Raw genomic sequence first — 21,138 nt, 5'->3', positions numbered from 1 at the left:
CCTCAGCTAGCTGCGGCGCGCTTCCGGGTCGGCGCGCGGCGCCCTCCAATGACGTCACGGGGCTACTTTCCGGCCGGTGGCTGAGTCGGGCTGAAGTTGTGGGGGCCGGGGGAGCCATGGGGGCCACTGGCGACGCCGAGCAGACGCGGGGACCCGGCGGGGCAGAACGGGGCGGCCCCGAGCTGGGCGACGCGGGCGCAGCGGGGCAGCTGGTTCTCACGGTGAGGACGCCCCCGGGGAGGCCGGGGCTGGGCCTGGGCTCGGGCCGGCTGGGCCTCGGGCTCCCGGGACCCTGGCCCGCGGGCAAGAGAACGCGGCGGCTGGTGCTGCCTAGGGGGTTGGCGTTTTCGCAGTCCGATGACCTGGTTTCAAATTCTGGTGCCGCCCTCCTAGCTAGGTGACGTGAACCAGCCCTGTCAACCCCTGAGCTCCAGTTTCCTCTTATGTAAAATGGAGATATTACTGCCGCCTCATAAAGTTGGTGTGGGGTTGGGGTGTAAATTCAAAGAAAGCGCCCAGAACACCACCTGCCCCAGAGTAGTCCCTCGGTAAACACTGGTTCCCTTCCTCCTGCTGTCCCAGAAAAGATGGGGTTGGGACCTTAGAAGCAGGAAACTTTTCCTCAGTTCCTCCACCCGGGCAGGGCCGGGCCTTTCAACCGCTGCCCTCCCACCTACCCCAGGGTGGGAGAGGTGCTGAAATTACCTGAGAAACGGGGGTGTCTAAGTTTAACTTCATCCTCGCCTTCCACCTCTACCCCAGTGTCACGGGCCTCAGTGACATCTGTTCCTTGGTCCCCACAGAACCCTTGGAACATAATGATAAAGCACCGGCAGGTGCAGCGAAGGGGCCGCCGCTCACAGATGACAACAAGGTAAGGCTGGTCCTGGGTATTTACCTCCCAGGCATTGGCTTGGATCGCACTTTTGGGGTCCCCACCGCACAGAGCTGAAAAGAGATCATCAGCCATTAGAAAGAACACTGGACTAGGAAAGAGGAGACTGAGCCTCTGTGACTGTGTGTGTGACCTTGGTTGAATCATTGCCCGCTCTGAACTCATGTACAAAATGAGGGGGAATCATGGATTCAACAGTGCCTGAGATCCCTAACATTCACTGGGCTCTGTGGTCGAGGGCTCTAAAGAGGCAGAATGGCAAATAGTAGTATTTATCTCAGTGAAGGGAGAGAGCACAAGATGGACCTATGGGATGCTGATCATATTTCTTGACCTGGGTCGGGATTAAGTGGATGTTCACTAAAACTATTTGTTAAAGTGGATAGACTTTGTATTTCATGAAACACTTTAAAAATAATACTCATTTCATAGGGTTATTATGAAAATGGAATAAAGCCATACATTTGTGTAGTTTGCACAGAACCTGGGCATGTAGCTTGTTTTCAGGTGAAGCTATCCATTATTGTCATTAAAGAAGCCTGTGTCAGTAATTGGCTGGGCAGACGAAGAAAGATATATTTGGGTCATGGCCCCTGATTGTGTCGCCCTCCCGAATGCAGTTTCACAGATCCCGCCATTTCCATGGACCTCCTCCGAGCTGTCCTGCAGCCTAGCATCAATGAGGAGATCCAGACTGTCTTCAACAAGTACATGAAGGTGAGAGGGACAAAGACGCCTGGGCGGGCCTTTCCTACGTCACAATCCCCCTGGCTCTCTCCAGTACACACACATGTGTAAAGTGTTCCAATTCTGAACCCCTGAGAACTTTTACCCCCCCTCTTTGGGGGTAATTTGCCTCTTCTGCCAAGCTATTGCGATGATAAAATAATTTAAGCGTAATGTGCTCAGCACCATGCTTCAAACAAGTGTTTTTATTACTTGTTTAACAGTATCAACATTATTATTATTATTATTTAAAATTCCTTTCTGGGCCTCTAAATAAACTTCTGCATGATTCTACCGGATTGTCCCATAGATGCTGCAAACAGCATATTCAGAACTGAACTTTTTCTCCCTAAACCTCTTCCTGTTGTGTTTATTCATTCAAGAAGTATTAACTGAGCTGTCACCATAATAGCAGGCCCTGTTCAAGGCATTGAGGATGTGGTAGTGAACAAAATGGACAGTGTCCCTGCCCTCTTTAAACAGATATGTACTACGATAGGGAACGCCGGAGAGTAGGGAGAGAGAGTGACCAGTGGGGAACAGTAGTGCCGTTTCATAGATTATGTCCAGGAAAGCCACATGTGAGCAGAGACCTGAATAAAGGGAGGGCAAAACAAGCAATGAGGACACATCATGGAAAAGCAGTGCAGGCAGAGGGGACGAGGGCAAACGCCCTGAGGAGGAGTGTGCTCGGCACATTCAAAGCAACAAAGTCTCCAGTGTGGCTAGAGCAGTCTGAGCCGGGAGGAGGGTAATAGAAGAAATAATCAGAGAGGAAATAGGGTCCCACTTCATGCAGAACCTTTGAGGCCATGGTAAGGATGTTGGGGTTTAGTCTGAGTAAAATAGAGGCTCTTGGAGAGTTTCGAGTAGAGCACTTGATCTGAACATTTTTAAAGGGTCGCTCTGACTGATGTGAAGAGAATCACCTGCAGGGGGACCAGTTAGGAGGCTTAAGATAGTAGTGGCTTGAGTGGTAGCAATAAAGGTATTGGGAAAGAGTGAGATTCCACGTGTATTGCTACTGATGCAGATGTGCAGCGTGAAAGAACAAGAGAAGTAAACTCATCCGTTATCTGCCCTGGACAACTGTAAAAACAGCATTGCCACTGACTTCGTATGAGGAAGACAGGAACAACCAGGGGCAGTCAGGAGCTCAGTTTGGACATGTGGTTTGAATGGGACTACCATTCACTTGGAAACCAGAAACCAAGGACTCTGCCTTTCCTTTGTCTTCCCCGTCCAGTCACAGAGCCTGTACATTCCACTTCACAATCTGTCATGCCCTTCTTCTTCCTCGCCTCCGCCTTGGTTCAGGCCTTCATTTTCTCTTGCCCAGTCTCCTCCTGGAGTCCCCAATTGCTTCCCCTCTTTCATCCCACCATCCCTACAGATGCCAGTGGTCTCTAAGGTGTAAATCTAAGGGTGTCACTCCTCTATTTAAAATCCCTCAGTGGTCCGGGTGGCTCAGTCAGTTCAGTGTCTGACTTCAGCTCAGGTCATGATCTTGGGGTTCAGGGATCGAGCCCTGTGTCGGGCTCCCTGCTCAGTGGGGGGTCTGCTTCTCGCTCTGCCCCTTTCCGGCGCTCATGCATGCTCGCACACGTGCGTGCTCTCTCTCTCAAATAAGTGAATGAAGTCTTTTTTTAAAAAAAGGAAAGAAAAACATATTTTTTTTCCTCAAGAAAATGTCTCTCCAGAAGCTTATACAATTTTGTATTTATCCCAACAGCATTTGCAAATGCCTTATGCAGGACCAGATTTCATTCTTAGGTCCAGAGTCCACTTCCAGTCACCCCTGTTTATTCATCACACTGCCCGCCTCACAGGCTGGCTGTAAAGAATCCAGATTGGTTAGCCAGTAATCAACATTGAACACCAGTATTAATCTCCAGTTCTGAGGGGTTTTTTTGTTTTGGTTTGGTTTTTTTTTTTAAGATTTTATTGATTTATTTGAGAGAGAGAGAGAGCATGAGAGGGAGGAGGGACAGAGGGAGAGGGAGAAGCAGACACCCCCATGAGCAGGGAGCCCAACACAGGACTCAATCCAAGGAAACTGAGATCATGACCTGAGCTGAAGGCAGACACTTAACCAACTGAGCCACGCAGGCACCGCAGGGTTTTTGTTTTAAAGTGAAACTCATCTGACTATTCATTTAATTGGGCCTGAAGAATTTTCCTGTTCGCCTGGTGAGGTTGCTAATCCACACCTTCTCTCTCTTCTCCTTGGTTGAACATTAACAGTATCAGGCATTTGGCCTTGTCAAATATGAAATGAAAGTACATCCCCTTGGGGAGTGCCTGGCTGGTTCAGTCAGTACAGCATGCAACTCTTTTTTCTTTTCTTTTCTTTTTTTTTTTTTTTAAGATTTACTAATTTTTGGGCCGCCTGGGTGGCACAGCGGTTAAGCTTCTGCCTTCGGCTCAGGGCGTGATCCCGACGTTATGGGATCAAGCCCCACATCAGGCTCTTCTGCTATGAGCCTGCTTCTTCCTCTCCCACTCCCCCTGCTTGTGTTCCTCTCTCACTGGCTGTCTCTATCTCTGTCAAATAAATAAATAAATTCTTAAAAAAAAAAAAAAAAAGATTTACTAATTTTTTTGAGAGAGAGAGAGTGTTGCAAGTGGGGGGAGGGGCAGAGGGAGAGGGAGAGAGAGAAGCCTCTCTGGGGTTTCTGGGGAGCCTGATGTGGGACTCAGTCTCATGACCCTGAGATCATGACCTGAGCTGAAATAAAGTGTCAGACACTCTACCAGCTTAGCCACCAAGGCTCCCCAAGCATGCAACTCTTAATCTCAGGGTCATGAGTTTAAGCCCCAGTTTGGGGGACATGGAGCCTACTTAAAATTAAAAAAGAAGAAGAAGAAGAAGAAGGAAAGAAAAGAAAGGAAACAAAGTTCGTCCCCATAGTTGTCTCTCACAGTATATAGGTACCAGAATTTTTCTGTATGAAGTGTCTTCTGGAGACACAACATAGACTCTTATTGTGAATGTGTTCCCAGTGCCTCCCGTCACCTGTCCCTCAGTGTTTTTGTTTTCGAGCTCTAACTCTCCCTCTTCCGCAGTGGAGGAACCTTCCGCCTTCCCTTTCCCCAGCTAATTGGGACTGCTGGTGTCCTGGGGCCCTGTCCAGGTCTCATGCCACGCATCCCACACGTTTCCTTTGGAATGGGCAAGGTCCGAATTCAGCGAGGACCTTCTACTCTCAGGATCTTTTCTGGTCTGCCCTGGGCTGTTCACGGCAGGCACTGGTATTCTTTTTTCCTTCTACAGAAGTAATATGGTGTATTATAAAAATTGAGGTACTATAGATAAGCAAAAAAAAGGAAGAAATCATCCATAATGTCACCACTGTTACTTTAATATGTATCCTTGCACTTCTTTTGTCTTTCTGTGTTTGCTTTTTGCTGTTTTAAGTAAATACCAAAAGTTTAAGTCTATACCAAACTGTTTGATACCTTGCTTCCTTCACCTTGATACCAAAAGTTTAAGTCTATACCAAACTGTTTGATACCTTGCTTCCTTCACCTAGCAATATATCATGAATGCCTTTTCATATCAAAAACATACTCTCCTATACCATCCTTACTGTAATTTGTAATACTTGCATATTATTTCCTGGTATGGATATGCCATGATTTATTTCAGCTATAATTGACATTTAGATTATTCTTTGATTCTGTACTGTTTACACCTTCTTGCTGTAATGGCCATCCTCTGGGCACCTCCACGATTGTTATCCTCCTTAAGACAGGAAGAGTGGGGAAGTACAGCCTGGGATCTGACTCTAGGTCTGTCTGATCTGAAAGCCACATTCACAATCACTTTTCCTTTCTGTATGAGAGAAAGGAAAAGCTTCTCTTTTATATTGAGTTTCCTTCAAGTTGTTGCAAATTAGCATGTCTTCTGACCTTGTCCTCCGCTGTACTTCTCCCTAGTTCTTCCAGAAGGCAGCACTGAATGTCAGAGACAACGTCGGGGAAGAGGTGGATGCAGAGCAGCTGATCCAGGAGGCCTGTCGGAGCTGCCTGGAGCAGGTGAGACCCAAGTGGACAAGAGATGCAGAGACAAGAGATCCAGGCTTAGTCCTCAGGGCTCTACTAAGAAGTGTGATCACTTCATTCGTGGTACTTGAGGGGATGCCTGACAAGCCACTAGCCTCCAGAGAGGGCCTGGAGCTGTTGCGGACAGAGAGAAGGGAAGTGGCTCCTCTGTACCTGGCACTGGGATCGATGCTTTCACATGCATTAGTTCACTGACACCCCAGAAGGCATATTTTAGTCCCTAGTTTCCAGATGAAGAAACTGCGGCTCAGAACAAGCAGGAGTTAGACTAGCTGAGGACTCCCTCACCTCTGCAAGTGGTGACTTCACTCTTCGAGTAGTCACAGCCCCTTTTGGTACTGTGGGGCCTGTCACCCTTTCTGTCTTCCTGCCTCGCGGGGTGTACACAGGAGGCATGACATCAAGTCTAAAAATGCCTGTGGTCCCAAAATAGAAGTGAACCTGTTTGCATGTGTCAGCTGTTCTTATTAATAGGAATTGTCAGCATCACCCAGATTCTGTGCTTGACTGTGAAACCGCTAGATGTCAGAGACGGAAATCGCTTCACACTCAGAGCCGCAGAGGCTGGTTTGAGCTTAGTCCTAGGAGGGTGATTCTCAGGAGATGAGAGAGTAATGTCTTCCAGGAGGCGGGCTGGTCAGCTGCTCGGTGCAGCCTCAGGAAAGAGCAAGACGAGGGCCTGCGCCTCAGCTTTTGAGAGGGCAGAACTCTATCCGTTAGTGCAGTGAAAGCTCATCCCCTCATGGTCTTATATTTAAGCCAGCCAGACTCTCGGAGGCCAGTTCATTACTTCACTCTGGGACTGGAGTCTGCTATAATCAGTTGTAACAGCTGATAATAGAACATGGCAGTTTGCTCATGTTCTTATAAGTGTGAACTGAATCAAAGATTAATTTGGTAAACCTTCAGACTCAGTTGCATCCCAGAATGCTTTCTTGGGTTTATTTACCTCTCCAGCTAATACCTGTTGTGCACCATTTCTGTGCCAGGCGCCGACTGCGCCGTGCAAGATGGACACAGTCCTTGCCCCCAGACCCCTGACATTACTCCAGTAATCATGCAGTAGATCTGGGATTACAAACTGTTCTAAGTGCTGTGAGCGTAGGAGGCAATGAAGAATACAGTAGAAGGTACAGAGCCAAGGGACAGAAAGAAGCCAGGGTTGCTGGTTTTCAGAGGGTGGAAAGAATGATACTTGGCAAGGTTGGAAAAGTAAGCAGAGGCCAAGTCAAGCAAAACTGCAGATGTGGAGTTTTAAGCAGAAGAGCTGCCTACCGAGATTTGCATTTTGAGAGATCACTCGGGCTGCCCTACGGAGATTGGTTTGGGAATCTGTCCTGGAGATTGGAAGGGAAATGTATGAAATGCTTCCGGAGTCCCCGGGAAAGATGAGAGGAAAGTGAACTGGACATGATCTGTACTCCTTGGATGGGTACGCCTTTCCAGTCTCCTGAGTCCCCACGTCCACCTCATGGAGTCCCTTTGCCAGTATTGATATGACTGGGAAGCTGGAGTGTGGAACAGACGGTGTGTGATCGGAGCACAGGAAGGTAGAAAGTCCAAAGTTCAGCTGGAAACCAGATGAATCAAGAAACTTCAAACCAGTCTTTGGACCTTCTGTTCCTCTGTTTCCTTATCCCTAAAATTGGGAGTAAGAATCCCACCACCAGTGGTTTGCTCTGAGGGTTAAGTGAGAAAATATACATACACTACCAGCAGCACATGGGTGCATACAACACAGAACATACTAGATTAAATACAGGGGAGTTCTATTCATGATTATGGTACACGGCTGTCTCACAGCAGAGCCTGGTTTTCAGGTACCCCAGGATCCGTGAAGTTCTTCGGAGTCCCGTTGTCTGAACTGCACGCAGAACTTCTTGTTGCGTGAAAAGAGTCTTCATATTGGATGTGAGACAATTAGAGAAGGGTTTTTAGTTTGTTTGGGTTAAGATTTGATTTGTTTGTTTGCACCTCTGACACCACATCATTGACCATCTCAGTCGTGCTCCCTAATCTCCTCAGCTACCGCTTTCTGGCGATTTCTTAGGGAGAAATGGCTGATCTTATCTATAGCCCGGTGCCTTCCATTTTTTGTTCATTTGATTTTGTTTGCATGGTAATTGTTTCTGTCTGTTCATTTTATTTATGTGAGTAATACACATCCGTTAAGAAAAATGTGGCGTGGTTGTTAAGAATGCAGGCTTTCTCTTGATTGCACTGTCCAGGTAGGAGTCCTGGCTTTACCACTGACTAGCTGTGTGGCTTGGGGCAAGTTACCTCACCTTACTAAATCTCAGCTTTCTCATCTGCAAAATGGGCATAGAGGTGCTGCGTCATAGGATTGTTGCAAGGATTCAGTGTGGTGATACTCTTAAAGCTTTTAGATCAGTAACAGAGACAGTAAATGTTACTTTCTGCTGGTTTATATTAAAATTAGATAATATAAATTATAAGGAGGAAAATTAAAATTTCTCATAGTCTCACTACCAGCAATAACTTCTATTAACATTTTGATGTATGTTCTTCATTGCCCTATGTATGTTTTTACACATGTGCGTTCATTCACTGGGGCACTGGGAATGCAGTGAGGAGCAAAAACAGACCACCCTGAAGCCCATGGTCCCCTTCAGCTGCCACACTGTTTCTCTGTTCCCTTTTACGGCTCAACTTTGGGAAAGGGGGCGGTCGCTGGCTCCACTCTTGTCACCTGTTCATTCTTTTGCTCACTTTATTCAGTCCCCACCACCTCCCTGAAACCCCTCTTATATCAGGATCCTCAGTAACCTCCATGTTATCAGATCCTGTGGACCTTAACTGTCCTCAGTGTACCCAGCTTGTTGGTGGCATTTATTGCAGGGTCATTTCATGTTTTTTGGAACACACCTTTCTCGTTTCCAGTGCCTTGACTTTGCGTCCACTCCTCCTCAGCCTCCTGGACCAGCTCCCCTTCTCTTCTGTGGTTCACACTCATTCTAGCTGATTCCCTCTAGTCCTGTGGTTTTTGTGCTGTTGATTGCCAGATGTGTATCTCAGCCCTGAGCAGCTTCCACTCTTGCCTTCTTCCGATCCATTCTCACAGCAGCCAGACCCATCTTTTTAAAGATGAACCAGATTGTTTCACTCTCCTCTTTAAAATCCAGTGACTTCCCACTGCAGGCAGAATAAAACCCTGATGCCACAGAGCCCTACCTGGACTGGTTCCTGCCTGTTTCTGTAACTTCAGTCTCATCCCACCACCCCCTCATTGGCTGTCTGTACTGGAATCCTTTCTGCTTCTCTAGTATACCGAGCACAAGGTCTTTGCACTTGCTGTTCTCGCTGCCCAGCGTGCTCCATCCTTAACTCTTTATATAGCTGCCTCCTTTTCTTCAGATTTAGCTCAAATATTGCCTTATCAGAGAGGCCTTCCCTGGCCACTCCATCTAAAATAGCCCCCCCCCCAGGGAAACCTGGGCGGCTTGTTGGCTAAGCATGTGCCTTGGGCTCAGGTCATGATCTCAGAGTCCTGGGATTGAGCCTGCTCAGAGGGAAGTCTGCTTCTCCCTCTCCCTCTCCCCCTCCCCCCCCCCGCTCTCCTCTCTCTCTCTCAAATAAATTTAAAAAGTCTTTTTTAAAATAAAGTAGGGATGCCTGGGTGGCTCTGTTGGTTAAGCATCTGCCTTCAGCTCAGGTCATGATCCCAGAGTCCTGGGATCAAGTCCCACATTGGGCTCCTTGCTCAGCATGGAGCCTGCTTCTCCCCCTGCCTGCCGCTCCCCCTGCTTGTGCGCTCATGCTCGCTCTCTCTCTCTGACAAATAAATAAAATCTTTTTAAAATAAATAAACAAAGTGGCCCCCCATCTCACTCCTTTCCCCACCTCCAGTTAATCTCTTTGACCTTACATGTTGATTTCTACCACTTATTTCAATCTGAAATTATTAATAGTTCATGAATTTATTTTCTGTCTCCCTTTCCACCCCCATCTCTGCTAAAAGCTTGAGCTTTACAAGAGTTGAGGCCTGACCTTGTTCACTACAGTATGCCCAGCCCTGGAGTATGCCTTTTACTATGTGGACACGGAGTGTGTGCTGAATGTTGTGTGCATGAATGAAGGAGGAAGTGAAGGAACAAACGGCAAAGAAACAAGCAGGGTTCCTGCTCTCGTAAAACCCTCAGCCTGGTTAGGCAGACAGGTATGAATTACATCACCGCAAACCGTGCGCATCATTCCACTTGAGACTTGTGCACTCTTCACTGCAACGTTCGGAGGAGGTTTATGGGTCTAGTATTGGACTTAGCGAATTTGGGACCTCCGCGCATAGACACCAGGCCGACTGTTGTATAAATCTGGAGCTCAAAGGAGAGGCCACAGCCGAAGAAGAGTCATAGAGTCAACATTGTGTGTCAGCTGTACTCAGATTTTTTAAAATGGGGCGCCTGGGTAGCGCAGTCCTTAAGCGTCTGCCTTCAGCTCAGGGCGTGACCCCGGCGTTCCGGGATCGAGCCCCCCATTGGGCTCCTCCGCTGGGAGCCTGCTTCTTCCTCTCCCACTCCCCTGCTGTGTTCCCTCTCTCCCTGGCTGTCTCTCTGTCACATAAATAAATAAAATCCTTAAAAAAAAAAATTTGAAGCTGTGAGCGTGATGAGAGCAGATAGAATACCAACCGGAAGGAGACGGAATGAACCACATTGAGGAAGATGAGCCAGCAAAGAAGGCTAAGAGAGAGTGGCCAGACAAGTAGGAGGAAATCCAGGGTAGTGTGGCCGCAGGAGCCGGTAGGAGAGAGTTTCCAGAAGAGGGGAGTGTTCGTGCCCTGCGAATGCTGCTCACGGGAACGCAGCTCTTCGTGTGACCTGCAGGGCCCTGCCTGCCTTGCCACGCTCCTCATTCACGCCTCTCTCCTCTGCCCACTATTTGCCAGGCCATCCTGTTCTTCAGACAAGCCGAGTCTGTTTCCACTCTGGGGCTCTTGCACTCCTCCCTGCTGCTGACACACTTCTCAGCTCTTCCGATAGCTGGCTCCTTCTGCCCAGCCCAGCCGGCTGCCTTCTCAGCACAGCCTCCCTGACCGCCTACTTAAAGCAGCCCTCTGCTCTGCTCATTCTCTGTCGCATCCGCCTGGGGGTGTTTTCTCCACACCATTTTTCATGATCCAAAATTACCTTGTTTGTGTGTTTATTTGCTTATTCTCCAGATTGCCGGCAGAGGATAAGCTCCACAAGAGCAGGGACTGCGCATGTGCCGTTTCCTACTGTGTCCCCAGCACTTCTCTACTAGGGGCTCAATATTTATTAAATGAGAAGCAGTGGCTAATTGAGGAAATTGTATTATATTAACGCATTTAGTTAGGAAAAATAATATAATAATAAAATTTACATGGAAAAAAGTAATGAAGAATTTACATTGAAATATTAACAGTAGTCTGTGGATACAGAGATTTCAGGTTTCCTGTGGGGGTTTTTCGTATAGTTTCATCTTTAATTTTTCAGCGATAATCATTAATTATAGTTGACCCTTGAACAAGGTAGGGGTGAGGGGTGCCAACTTCCTGCAGTGGAAAATACACATTTAAACTGTTTTGTTTTTTTTTTTTTAAGTAATTTCTGCAACCAATATGGGGTTCAAACTCATGACCCCAAGATCAAGAGTGGCATGCTCTACCAGCTAAGCCAGCCAGGCGCCCCCACATATAAACTTTTGACTCCGAAAACTAACAGCTTATATGGACCAGAAACCTTATCAATAACGTCAACAGTTGTTTAACACATATTTTGTATGTTATATGTTTTATAGATTGTATTCTTACAATAAAATAGAGGAAAAAATGTTACTAAGAAAATCATAAGGAAGAGAAAATATATTTGCAGTACCATACTGTTTTTATCGAAAAAAGAACTGTGTATAAGTGGGCCTGTACCGTTCAAACCCATGTTGTTCAAGGGTCAACTGTACTTAAGTTTTTTAAAAAAATAGATATCTATATATGTGCATCTCTCAGGGTGCCTTTGTACCGACCATGAAGACATTTCAACCCAGTTTGGAGTTTTAACCCGGCTGTTACCCACCAAAATAGTGACTGTTAACACTTGGTCTTTTCCCTTCAGGCTAAACTACTGTTCTCAGATGGAGAAAAAGTAATACCCAGATTGACCCATGAGCTTCCAGGGATAAAGGTCAGAATCACTGTGTCTGGGGTGTTGCAGGGGGAGACCGATGAGGCTGGGAGGCAGGTGTACTCTTTGGGTCCAGGATGCTTCCACATACTACCCATTCATAGGACCAGGTCCAAATGACATCATGCTGGGAGAGCTCCTGAGGCCTGGCCCAGGGAGGGGCTGGATGGTGTAGTCCAGGGCTCTGTCTTCTGCAACCCCTGGGGACCTGCCAGTCCCAGCCACTGGCTCTCCACTGACCCCTCCCTTCCATTTTCCTCCAGCGTGGCCGACAGACAGAAGAGGAATGTGCGCATCGAGGAAGCCCCGTTCCCAAAAAGGTAACTCCTCTCCATGTTTTCTCGCTGGGAAAAGGCCCCACATCTCCAGACAGTAGAAGGCTTCCTCCGTGCACTGTGGGTCCTTTCTAGCAGGAGAGGCAGGACCCCTGGAGACTGTTAACTCTCCCTGTTCACTCTCAAGCATCAGTTGGTCTCTTTGAAAAAACATCTCCCCCAAGTGACCCTGGACCTGCCGGTGGGGTGGGGTGGGGCCTCCCACAGGGTCACGCCTCTGACAGCTGTTCTTTCTGGCAGAGGAAGGGACGGCCTCCTGGACATATGCTGTCAAATGACCGGGCAGCCGCCGGCATGGTGTGAGTAGGAGCAGGCGGTGCAGGGAGAGTGGGGAGGGGGTGGGCCTGGAGGGAGAGAGGCCAGAGTTCCTCCCCTGCTGAAATCAGTCCCAGCTGTTTGAGTCACCGTGGAGGAGGTTAGTCTGGTTTGAGGGGTGGGGAAAGAATGCAGCAGGGAGGACGCTATTTTATCCTGCTTTTGCCCCAGAACTGTTCAGCCCAGCTTGATTAAATGTCAGAGCTGTTTTTATTGTTAGTACACGTTGAATGCTCATAATGTGCTGTAACTGTTCTAAATATCTTACATACTTACACTTCACCTCCTAATTCTTACAGCCACCCTGTAGTGAAGGTATAGGTAATTTTGTAAATCAGGAAACAGACTCAGAGAATTTTTGTCCAAGGTCAACCAGCTAATAATGAGCAGAATTGTACTACAAAGGTTTTTGAAGCAACAGAATCTTTTTCTCAAATAAAACTTTGCATGGAAGCCTGATGGAGAAAGCCACAGCGGTCTGGTTGGGAGCAGCGGGGACAGTCTGAAAGCACTGGCTTCGGAGGTGGAGCAGCAAGGCCGTCACACTGTGGCCTGGTCTCCCCCCGAAGCAGCGCCACGGCTCGCCAACACAAGAAGGGGGCAGTTGCTGTTGTTCCCTCCTTTTCACAGAGAAGGAAATGACAGCTCAGAGAGCTTCCTGGACCTGCCTGCGTGGCTAGGTAATGTCAGAGCCAGGCCTAGAATGGCGTTTGCCTTTGTACTTCCTCCGATGCGTAACCAGGAGGAAAGACCGCCAAGGCCAAAGCAAGAGTGTGTGAGGGACTCCCACCACCACCGGCAGACTTTGTTCCAGTTCTAGGCCTCACCTCGGAGAAGTCACCTTTCTTCTTTCCTTCCAATCAGATGGAAACCAAAATCCTGTGAACCCATTCGCCGAGAAGGCCCCAAGGTATGACTGTGTGAGCATGGCAGTGACCGCTCTCCCAGGGAGACCCAATCAAGGCTCTGGGCCCACTGTGAGGGAAGGGGCTAGGGTGTGAGGGATGCGCACACGCTATTCCAGAGCCACCCCTACCTACTCCCCAATCCCCACCCTGCCCCCCACCCCCACTGGCCTCCCAGAAGGATCTTAACTTAAGGAACTAGGGGTGCTTAATATATGACAGGCCCTGTCCTAAATCTTTTGTATGTCATCTCATTTAATCTTTATCACAGTCTTCTGAGATGGATTCTGTTACCCTTCTGTGGTGTAGTGTATTAAGTGTAGTTATCGTATACGTTTAATACCCTTGAACTTCTGTTAAGGCTCAGAGACCTGCTCAGAGTCACATAGCTGCTAAACGGTCAAGCCAAGTCTCAAAACCAAGGTCCATTGCCACCAGAGGCTATGCTCTTAACCATTAGCCTCTGTTCCTCCAGAACAGTTGTTTGCAAGGTCTTTTAGCAATAGAATCCTTTCTTCAAATAAAATCACGTATGGAAGCCCAGTAAGGTAGGTGAAAGCCCCACTGACCCGGCGGAGGCTGTGTCCAGGAGGAATGTTCCACCTCCTGTGTTACTGGCCCTCTCTGCTCTCACACCCGTGACCGTGCCTTTCGTCTTAAACTCTGCTTCCTTAGAGCCGGTAATCCTGCATTTCCCTGATCTTTCTGTTCCTCTCCAGACATCCCGTCTCTCTTGTGAGTTCTTCCTCAGCAGTGACGCATATACATGAGCATCCCTCAGAACTGTCTTGCTGGCCCACTCTTGCACCTAAAGTTTCTGCGAGTGCTCTCAGTGGTTCACTCTTAGGATTTCAGGGACCAGTGTGTACCGAAGTCATACCTCTTTGACCCACACGTCTCTCTCTCGTGTGGAATTTATGTCTCCTACTGTCTGCTAGACCTCTCTGCCTAGAATTTCCGTAACATTTCAGACTCAGCCTATCCAAAATTGCTGTCAGAATCTTTCCTCATAGACCTTCTTGGACATTCTCTGTTTTAGTCATCTTTCCCTCTTCCCCTCCTTCCTGTCTGTATCCGCTCGAGTCCTGCCGGACCCCACCTCCCACACAGATCACAGTTCCTCTTCCCTCCTTGTCATCCTTACTGCCGTCCGAGCTCCGACCCTCATCTTCTTTCAGAAATGCTTTAGTACAGCAACCTCTAAACTGCCTGCCTTTAGTCCTCCTACTTCGAATCCATTAGCCACGTGCGGGCGGGTGAGCTGTCTGTAAAGTAAATCTGACTCTCTGTATAGAGACCTCAGTGACTCCCCATGGCCTACGGAATAAATAACGTGCAAATCCCTAAAAGCAGCACACCCAGGCCTCTAGCCCCTCTCTGCCTCTCCCTCCAACCTGCTCTGTGGCCACTCCCTAAGCTGTGCTCGCTCTCCTTTTAGCTACACAGACTCGCCCGTGGTCTCTCCAGCCTGCCAAGCCCGCTCTCGCTTCTTGCCATTCATACTGTACTGTACTGTTTCTTCCTCCCCTCTGCCTTCCAGAATTAACCTTGGAATTACCAATGCAAGGAAGCCTTCCTATTGCCCTCCCCTGTGGGATCCCGCTCGCCTGGCATCTGCCACCCTGCCTGTCTCATGCAGTTATAATGATCTCCACATAATTTCTGTGGCCCCCAGAGAGTAGAGACGGTATCTCACTCATCTCTTTATCCCCGATATCCAGCCCAGCATATTGTCAGTACTTGGTTTCTGGAATCAGCTGTTTGGAAGAGTGGCCGAGGATGGTGGTTGGAGAAGGCCAGAGAAGAGTATTTCCATCCTGCCCACCAGGTAAACTTCACCCTCACCAGCCTCTCTGTGTTTTGCATAGTGGGACCCAGCCCGGCTGAACGAATCGACCACCTTTGTGCTGGGATCTCGAGCCAACAAGTAAGTGAGAGCTTTAGCGCTGAGGGAGGGGGCAACTTGTGGGCCTGCCCCTAGGACTGCAGCTGCTGGAATCCTTACCACTCCTCTGTTCCTTTTCAGGGCCCTGGGGATGGGGGGCACCAGAGGGAGGATCTACATCAAGCACCCGCACCTCTTTAAGGTAGGTGAGCTCTGGGAGGCAGGCAGGCATTGCAGGGGGTGCATCGGGAGCTCTGGATGGCACAGAGAAGCTTGGAACAAACCCTGATCTAGGCGGCAGGACTTCTGGGTTCCAGTTACCCCTCTACCCTTAACCTTTTTACCGTTTGTAATTTACCGAACATTCTGCCCCTCCGTAACAACTACTTTCCTCGTATGCTTCTTGCGGACTCTGAAGCGCTGCCCTGCCATTATCTCGCGGAGCTGTTCTTTAGAACAGAGATGGCTGTCATTGTTTTACAAATTAAGACACAAAAAAACAAAAGCAGAGGTAAAGAAAGGCGAAGTGACTTGTCCAAAGTTACTCAGCCAGTAGGTTTAAGTAGAATTCCAGTCTGGGTCTGCCTTCAGCAAAACCTGAGCTCTTAACCGTAACCTGATTCAACTGCCTATAAAATAGAGATTGGAGCAAGGCCGCAGTTCTAACCCTTTTCAAAGAGAGGTACTTAGGTCCCTACTATTTAAGAAAATAATGGGGGGCATGATATCAGTCACCCTCTTAAGTGAATCTGTTTCTTCAATCACAAAAGTATCCAAATATATTAGAAAATAGTAGTGCGTGCGTGTTCAAGACGTGTTTTTGCACCCGTACGTAAGGCTTGGGGTCCCAGGCTTTGTCTGCTACGTTCTGTGCGAGTTCCGGTTCTTTGAAGGGCGGACCTGCGGCTCCTGCTTTTTCAGTCTTAGGTCCTGAGCTCTTCAGCCCCTAGACTGCGTGGCCTACTTGCTCCTTCATTTTCCTTTCAGTGTCTTCACTGCTCCTCTTCCCTCTGATGACCTTCCTCCCCCTGGCTTGTAGCTCTGCCTGACTCTTCTGTAAGGTCCACCTCTTCCAGAACCCTTCTTGCATCATCCCCCAAGTGCATGTGCTCTGAACCTCCTTGGAACTCCAGTAGCACAATGGTTAAGAGTATGGTTTCAGTCCTGGTTCCACTACTCAGCAGCCATGTGACCTTGGGCAAGTGGCTTCACGGTTCCTTTCTCCTTTTTTTTAATTCAACTTAGTTAACATATAATGTATTATTAGTTTCAGAGGTAGAATTCAGTGATCCGTCAGTTGCATATAACACCCAGTGCTCATTCCATCAAGTGTCCTCCTTAATGCCCATCTCCCAGTAAGTTAGTTAACTTATCCCCCCATCTCCCTCCCCTCCAGCAACCCTCAGTTTGTTTCCTGGAGTTAAGAGTCTCTTATGGTTCGCCTTTCTCTCTGTTTTTATCTTATTTTTTCCTTCCCATTTCTGAGGCTGTTTTGTTATCAACAAAAAGCGAGTGATAACGGTCCAACCTTGTAGGATTGGTTGTAGATTGGTAGAATAGGGGAGAGTGCGGTAAAGCTCCCAGCGCGATGCCTGGCACGTAGCAAGGGCTCCGTTAGTGTTCGTTATTACCAGCACACATTCCCAATTCCTCGATCTGCCATTTGTAGTAAGCTGCTGACCCAGACTCATTACCAGTGGGGACAATCTCTCACTGTAATCTTTCCAATCTAAGAAATGAAGGGGAAATGTTTTGTTGTTTTACTTTTAATTCTGTGTTAGTGACGACAGGCGTCTTTTCATTCGTTAACCATCCATTTGTAGTTCTTCTGTAAACTGCCTCTTGTATCTTTTGCCCATTTTTCTGTCCTCCCGAAGGCATTATTCAAATTTGTCTTTTCCTTTTTAACTTTTTTTATTATAGAAATAATATATAAACTCATTCTTACTGTAAAAAGACTCAATATGCAGAAGCTAATAGGGAACAAACCACAAAGATCCCCTTCACCCTGGACTCAGAGTCTCCTCTCCTCGAGGCCACCCCCACCAGCAGCATGGCAGCGTCCTCCAGGCCCTCCCTGTGCACACACATGGGTGTGGCTGTGGGTGTGTGTATGTCCTTCAGTGATATTTTATGTTATGGACTATACATGTCAATAGCAGTAATCCATATATTATAACCACATATTGTTCTCTGATTTTATTTTTTTCACCCAAAAATTCATTCATTCATTGAACACATATTTATTGAGTGCCAAGCATTCTCAGAGTGCTAGAGATACAGCAGTGAACAAAATGGACGCAGAAAACTCCTTGCCCTCACAGAGCTAACATTCTAGTGCAGAGCCAGGTATGGCCTGTGGGCCAGATCCCACCAGGGGCCTGTTTTTGTCCAACTCGAGTTTTTTGTATTTTTTAAGGGTGAATTTAAAAAATAAAAATGGGGGTGGTGCCTGGCTGGCTCAGTCATCGGAACGTGCGACTCTTGATCTCCAGGTTGTAAGTTCAAGGCCCACGTTGGGTGTAGAGGTTACTTAAAAATAAAATCTGTAGAAACAATTCAAAAAAAATAAAAATGAAGCGTATGTGACAAAGACATATGTGGCCAGCTAAGCCACATTTACTAGCTGGTCCTTTACAGGAAAGTGAGCGACCACAACAAATCTGTGGGTACTCTCTGAGGGATTTGTCCGTGTTAGTAAACTAAGTCTCCCTCGTTTTATTTCTAACAGCTGTGTAGAATTCATGGAGTAGATATTCCATAATTTATTTCATTATTCCCCTATTAGTGGATATTTACGTTTTTCCAGCAGTTTTGCTATTACAAACAACACTGTCCCAAACATCCCTTGTGTACGTGTGTGGGTGATTCTGCAGGATACACCCCTGGAAGTGGGATTGAAATTGGGTTAGAAAATGCAAACTTTTAAATTTTTTTATTCATATTTATATTACTTGGGAAGTGAAATAATTATTTACACTCAGAGGGTAGTAACCATAGGGATTTCTCAGCTTCGTCTCTATTTCAGATGTTCTACGTATTCTGTAAAACCAACCTTTATTGAGCACTTACTATGTGTCAGATACTATATCACTTTTTATGCACAATCTCGTTTATCCTTAACAAACTCCTAAGTATTAATACTGTTTCACAGATGAAGAACCTGAGTCTCAAAGAAATTACTCCCCAGGTTGACACCATCTACTAAGAGGCAGGAACCAGAATTTGAACCTAATTCCAAAACCAAGTTCTTAACCATGGTGTTCTGCTGCTGCCCCCAGAGCATGACCTGTCCTGACTTTTGTTTCAGAGAATTTTTCAAAAAAGAGTAGAGCTCTAGAATAATAGTCACCAGTCTGACCAACTGCCAGAGTGCTGTGTTTTGAGAAAAGAAGGGGTAGGAACCTCTGGGATTTGGGTCCCGTCCCCTGGCCTCCTGCACTCAGCTCCACTTGCTGTGAAGAGGTTGGTGAGCCCTCTGCATTCACCAGGCTGGGATGAGGTCTTGGTGAGAGATGCTCAGGGGCCAAGAGATGCTGTGGGACCAGATGAGAAAAGTTCTTCCCACTAGGCTAATGTCTGTGACTTCGTCCCTCCCAGTATGCAGCTGACCCCCAGGACAAGCACTGGCTGGCTGAGCAGCATCACATGCGGGCAACAGGGGGGAAGATGGTAAGCACCGTTCACACGTGCCCTGTCAGAGACCCGCCCAGCCCAGGGGCCAAGGTGCCAGCTGTTGGCAGCTTCCCTCCGTATCTGAGACTCCCAAAGCCTGATGAATGTGGAAACAGAGACTCGTCAGGGTGGAGAGGGCCCATTCCTTCAACCTAAAGACCGGACTTACTCCCTGGATTTCCTTCCCACACCCCACTCCCTCACTCCTCCATCCTCCCTCATACTCAGATTATATTAGCTGTGCATAAGAACGGCAGGTGCATGACACACGTAACACTTTAACTTTGCCCTCGTGTGCCTACAGACACAGCTGTAGGATCTTCTCCCAACACAGTGCTCCAGGCAGCACCTCCTGTCCCTAGGAGTTAGCACATGCAGTGAACTGTTTGCCACACCTAGCAGCGCCTTCCAGAATGACCTCTGCTTAAAGAGTTCTTAGCTCTTCAAATAACGACCTTGGGAAAACCATCGTTGCGTGTGTTCTGAAACTAGCAGGCCTTTGTCCATCACGTGTGGTGTCCCCCACCTGAGGACTCAGTCCCACCGCAGGGACTGCTCCTGTTAGAACTCAGTGGCCTTGCAAACCAGTGTACCATCTCCTTTCTGGCAAGGAAACTATCTCATGTTTTACTACTCTACTTATTCCTACACCCTGTTTAAGAAGATCTCAGGGAGCTTACCACTGATACATAAAACGCAACATCACGTAAATAAGAAATAGATGGGAAAAGGAAAGACAGGATCTAAAGTTAAGCCGTGAGCAAAACTAGCTTTAAATGGGGTGTTTTTTAACAGCTGACTTGGGAAACCAGCACACTTCCATGATTATTTGCAAATGTAGCTCTGGGCCCTTCTCAAGGACATCTCATTGGTTACATAGTTCACAGTGCTCCTGAGATGACAGATTACTCGGGACACACAGTCCTGACCCTAAGACTAGAAAGAACGGGCTCCCACAGAAGACTTTCTCATGTGATGCACAGCACCCCGGGTGTGGCAAGCGCACGAGAGGGCTGTCGCCCCTGCAGAGCGTGTATCGTGCCACAGCGAGCCGCGGGCCCCTGGTAGGAGACAGCAGTGCGGCTTGTCACGTTCGCCCTTCTGCCACAAAGTTCACAAGCAAATCATCGCAGTTCTAGAGTTAACATACGTATAGCTTCCTCCTCCTGATTCCATTTCCATGTGTGTTTCGCTAGCTCTCTTGCTATTTCATTTTAAGCCACCTCAGAGTCCTTTTTTAAAAGAGGAGGAGGCTGTAAATAAGTCACCTGTCCCCACTCCCTAACCCATAGTTTCTATTTGAGTGAAAGGTTGTCTCAGGGAATTATTCTTTCCCTACTTACTCTCCCCTCTTAAACTGTAAATTATGCCCCTTTCCCTTCCAGCCCTTACATTAAGCACATGTTTAATAAAGTGTTGTTGAGTTGAAATGAATCAGAGGTAATGACCGCTCTCCTTTGCTCCTGCCCCAGGCCTACCTCCTCATCGAGGAAGACATCCGGGACCTCGCGGCCAGTGATGACTACAGGTAAAACCAGTCGTCTGTACCCTACCCCTGCCCCCCAGCACAGTAGCCCCTTGGGGTGAGCTTGGCCTATACCCTCCCTTGCTCCAACTCTTCTCCTCAATGTCTGTTCCAGAGGATGCCTGGACCTGAAGTTGGAGGAGTTGAAATCCTTTGTGCTACCCTCCTGGATGGTTGAGAAGATGCGAAAGTACATGGAGACACTACGGACAGAGAACGAGCATCGTGCTGTTGAAGCACCTCCGCAGACCTGACCGACGCCAAGTCCTCTGGCTACACTTGGCAGCCCTCTTCCAAGGCCCTGTCACCCACATGGCTGAGGCCACTGCTGGGACTGCGCCTGGATGGATCTCAGCGGCATTAAGCTGTGCCTGGGCTAGTCTGTAGTGACTCACTACACAGCACCCCCAGACTGGCACGCGGTTCTATATTTGTAAAGTTATCGGGGTAAGAAGCAATTAAACAGTTTGTAATAAACACAGACAGTGAGCTAGCTGTGCAGTCTGTTGTAGGGGCTGACAAAATAACCAAGGGATCTATTAGTGGGTGTAGGGAAAAAAAGACCCTCCCCCAACGCAGGTCAGACCCAGTAAGGTCCCACTGCCCTGTGCACCTCGCTTTATGAGACAAAGCTGGGAACGCCCTGTACCCTGC

The 21,138-nt window shown here is 47.9% G+C and overlaps 1 protein-coding gene across 1 annotated transcript; it reads left to right on the top strand.

Moving 5' to 3' along the window:
* The first annotated feature begins 60 nt into the window (after positions 1-60).
* Positions 61-20,973, top strand: DNTTIP1 (deoxynucleotidyltransferase terminal interacting protein 1). The gene is made up of 13 exons (XM_045804793.2): positions 61-221; positions 804-874; positions 1,516-1,612; positions 5,561-5,659; positions 11,776-11,844; positions 12,108-12,164; positions 12,420-12,478; positions 13,359-13,404; positions 15,268-15,326; positions 15,426-15,486; positions 18,885-18,956; positions 20,432-20,487; positions 20,600-20,973. The coding sequence occupies exons 1-13, from the start codon at positions 117-119 to the stop codon at positions 20,736-20,738; spliced, it is 990 nt and encodes a 329-aa protein (XP_045660749.1). The 5' UTR covers positions 61-116; the 3' UTR covers positions 20,739-20,973.
* The last annotated feature ends 165 nt before the right edge of the window (positions 20,974-21,138 follow it).

This window comes from Ursus americanus, chromosome 22, assembly GCF_024610735.1.
Source record: "Ursus americanus isolate L20-20 chromosome 22, mUrsAme1.1.p, whole genome shotgun sequence".
In the NCBI taxonomy this organism is placed as follows: Eukaryota; Metazoa; Chordata; class Mammalia; order Carnivora; family Ursidae; genus Ursus; species Ursus americanus.
The sequence above is the reverse complement of the archived record's forward strand: the minus strand, read 5'-3'. Positions and strand labels throughout refer to the sequence as shown.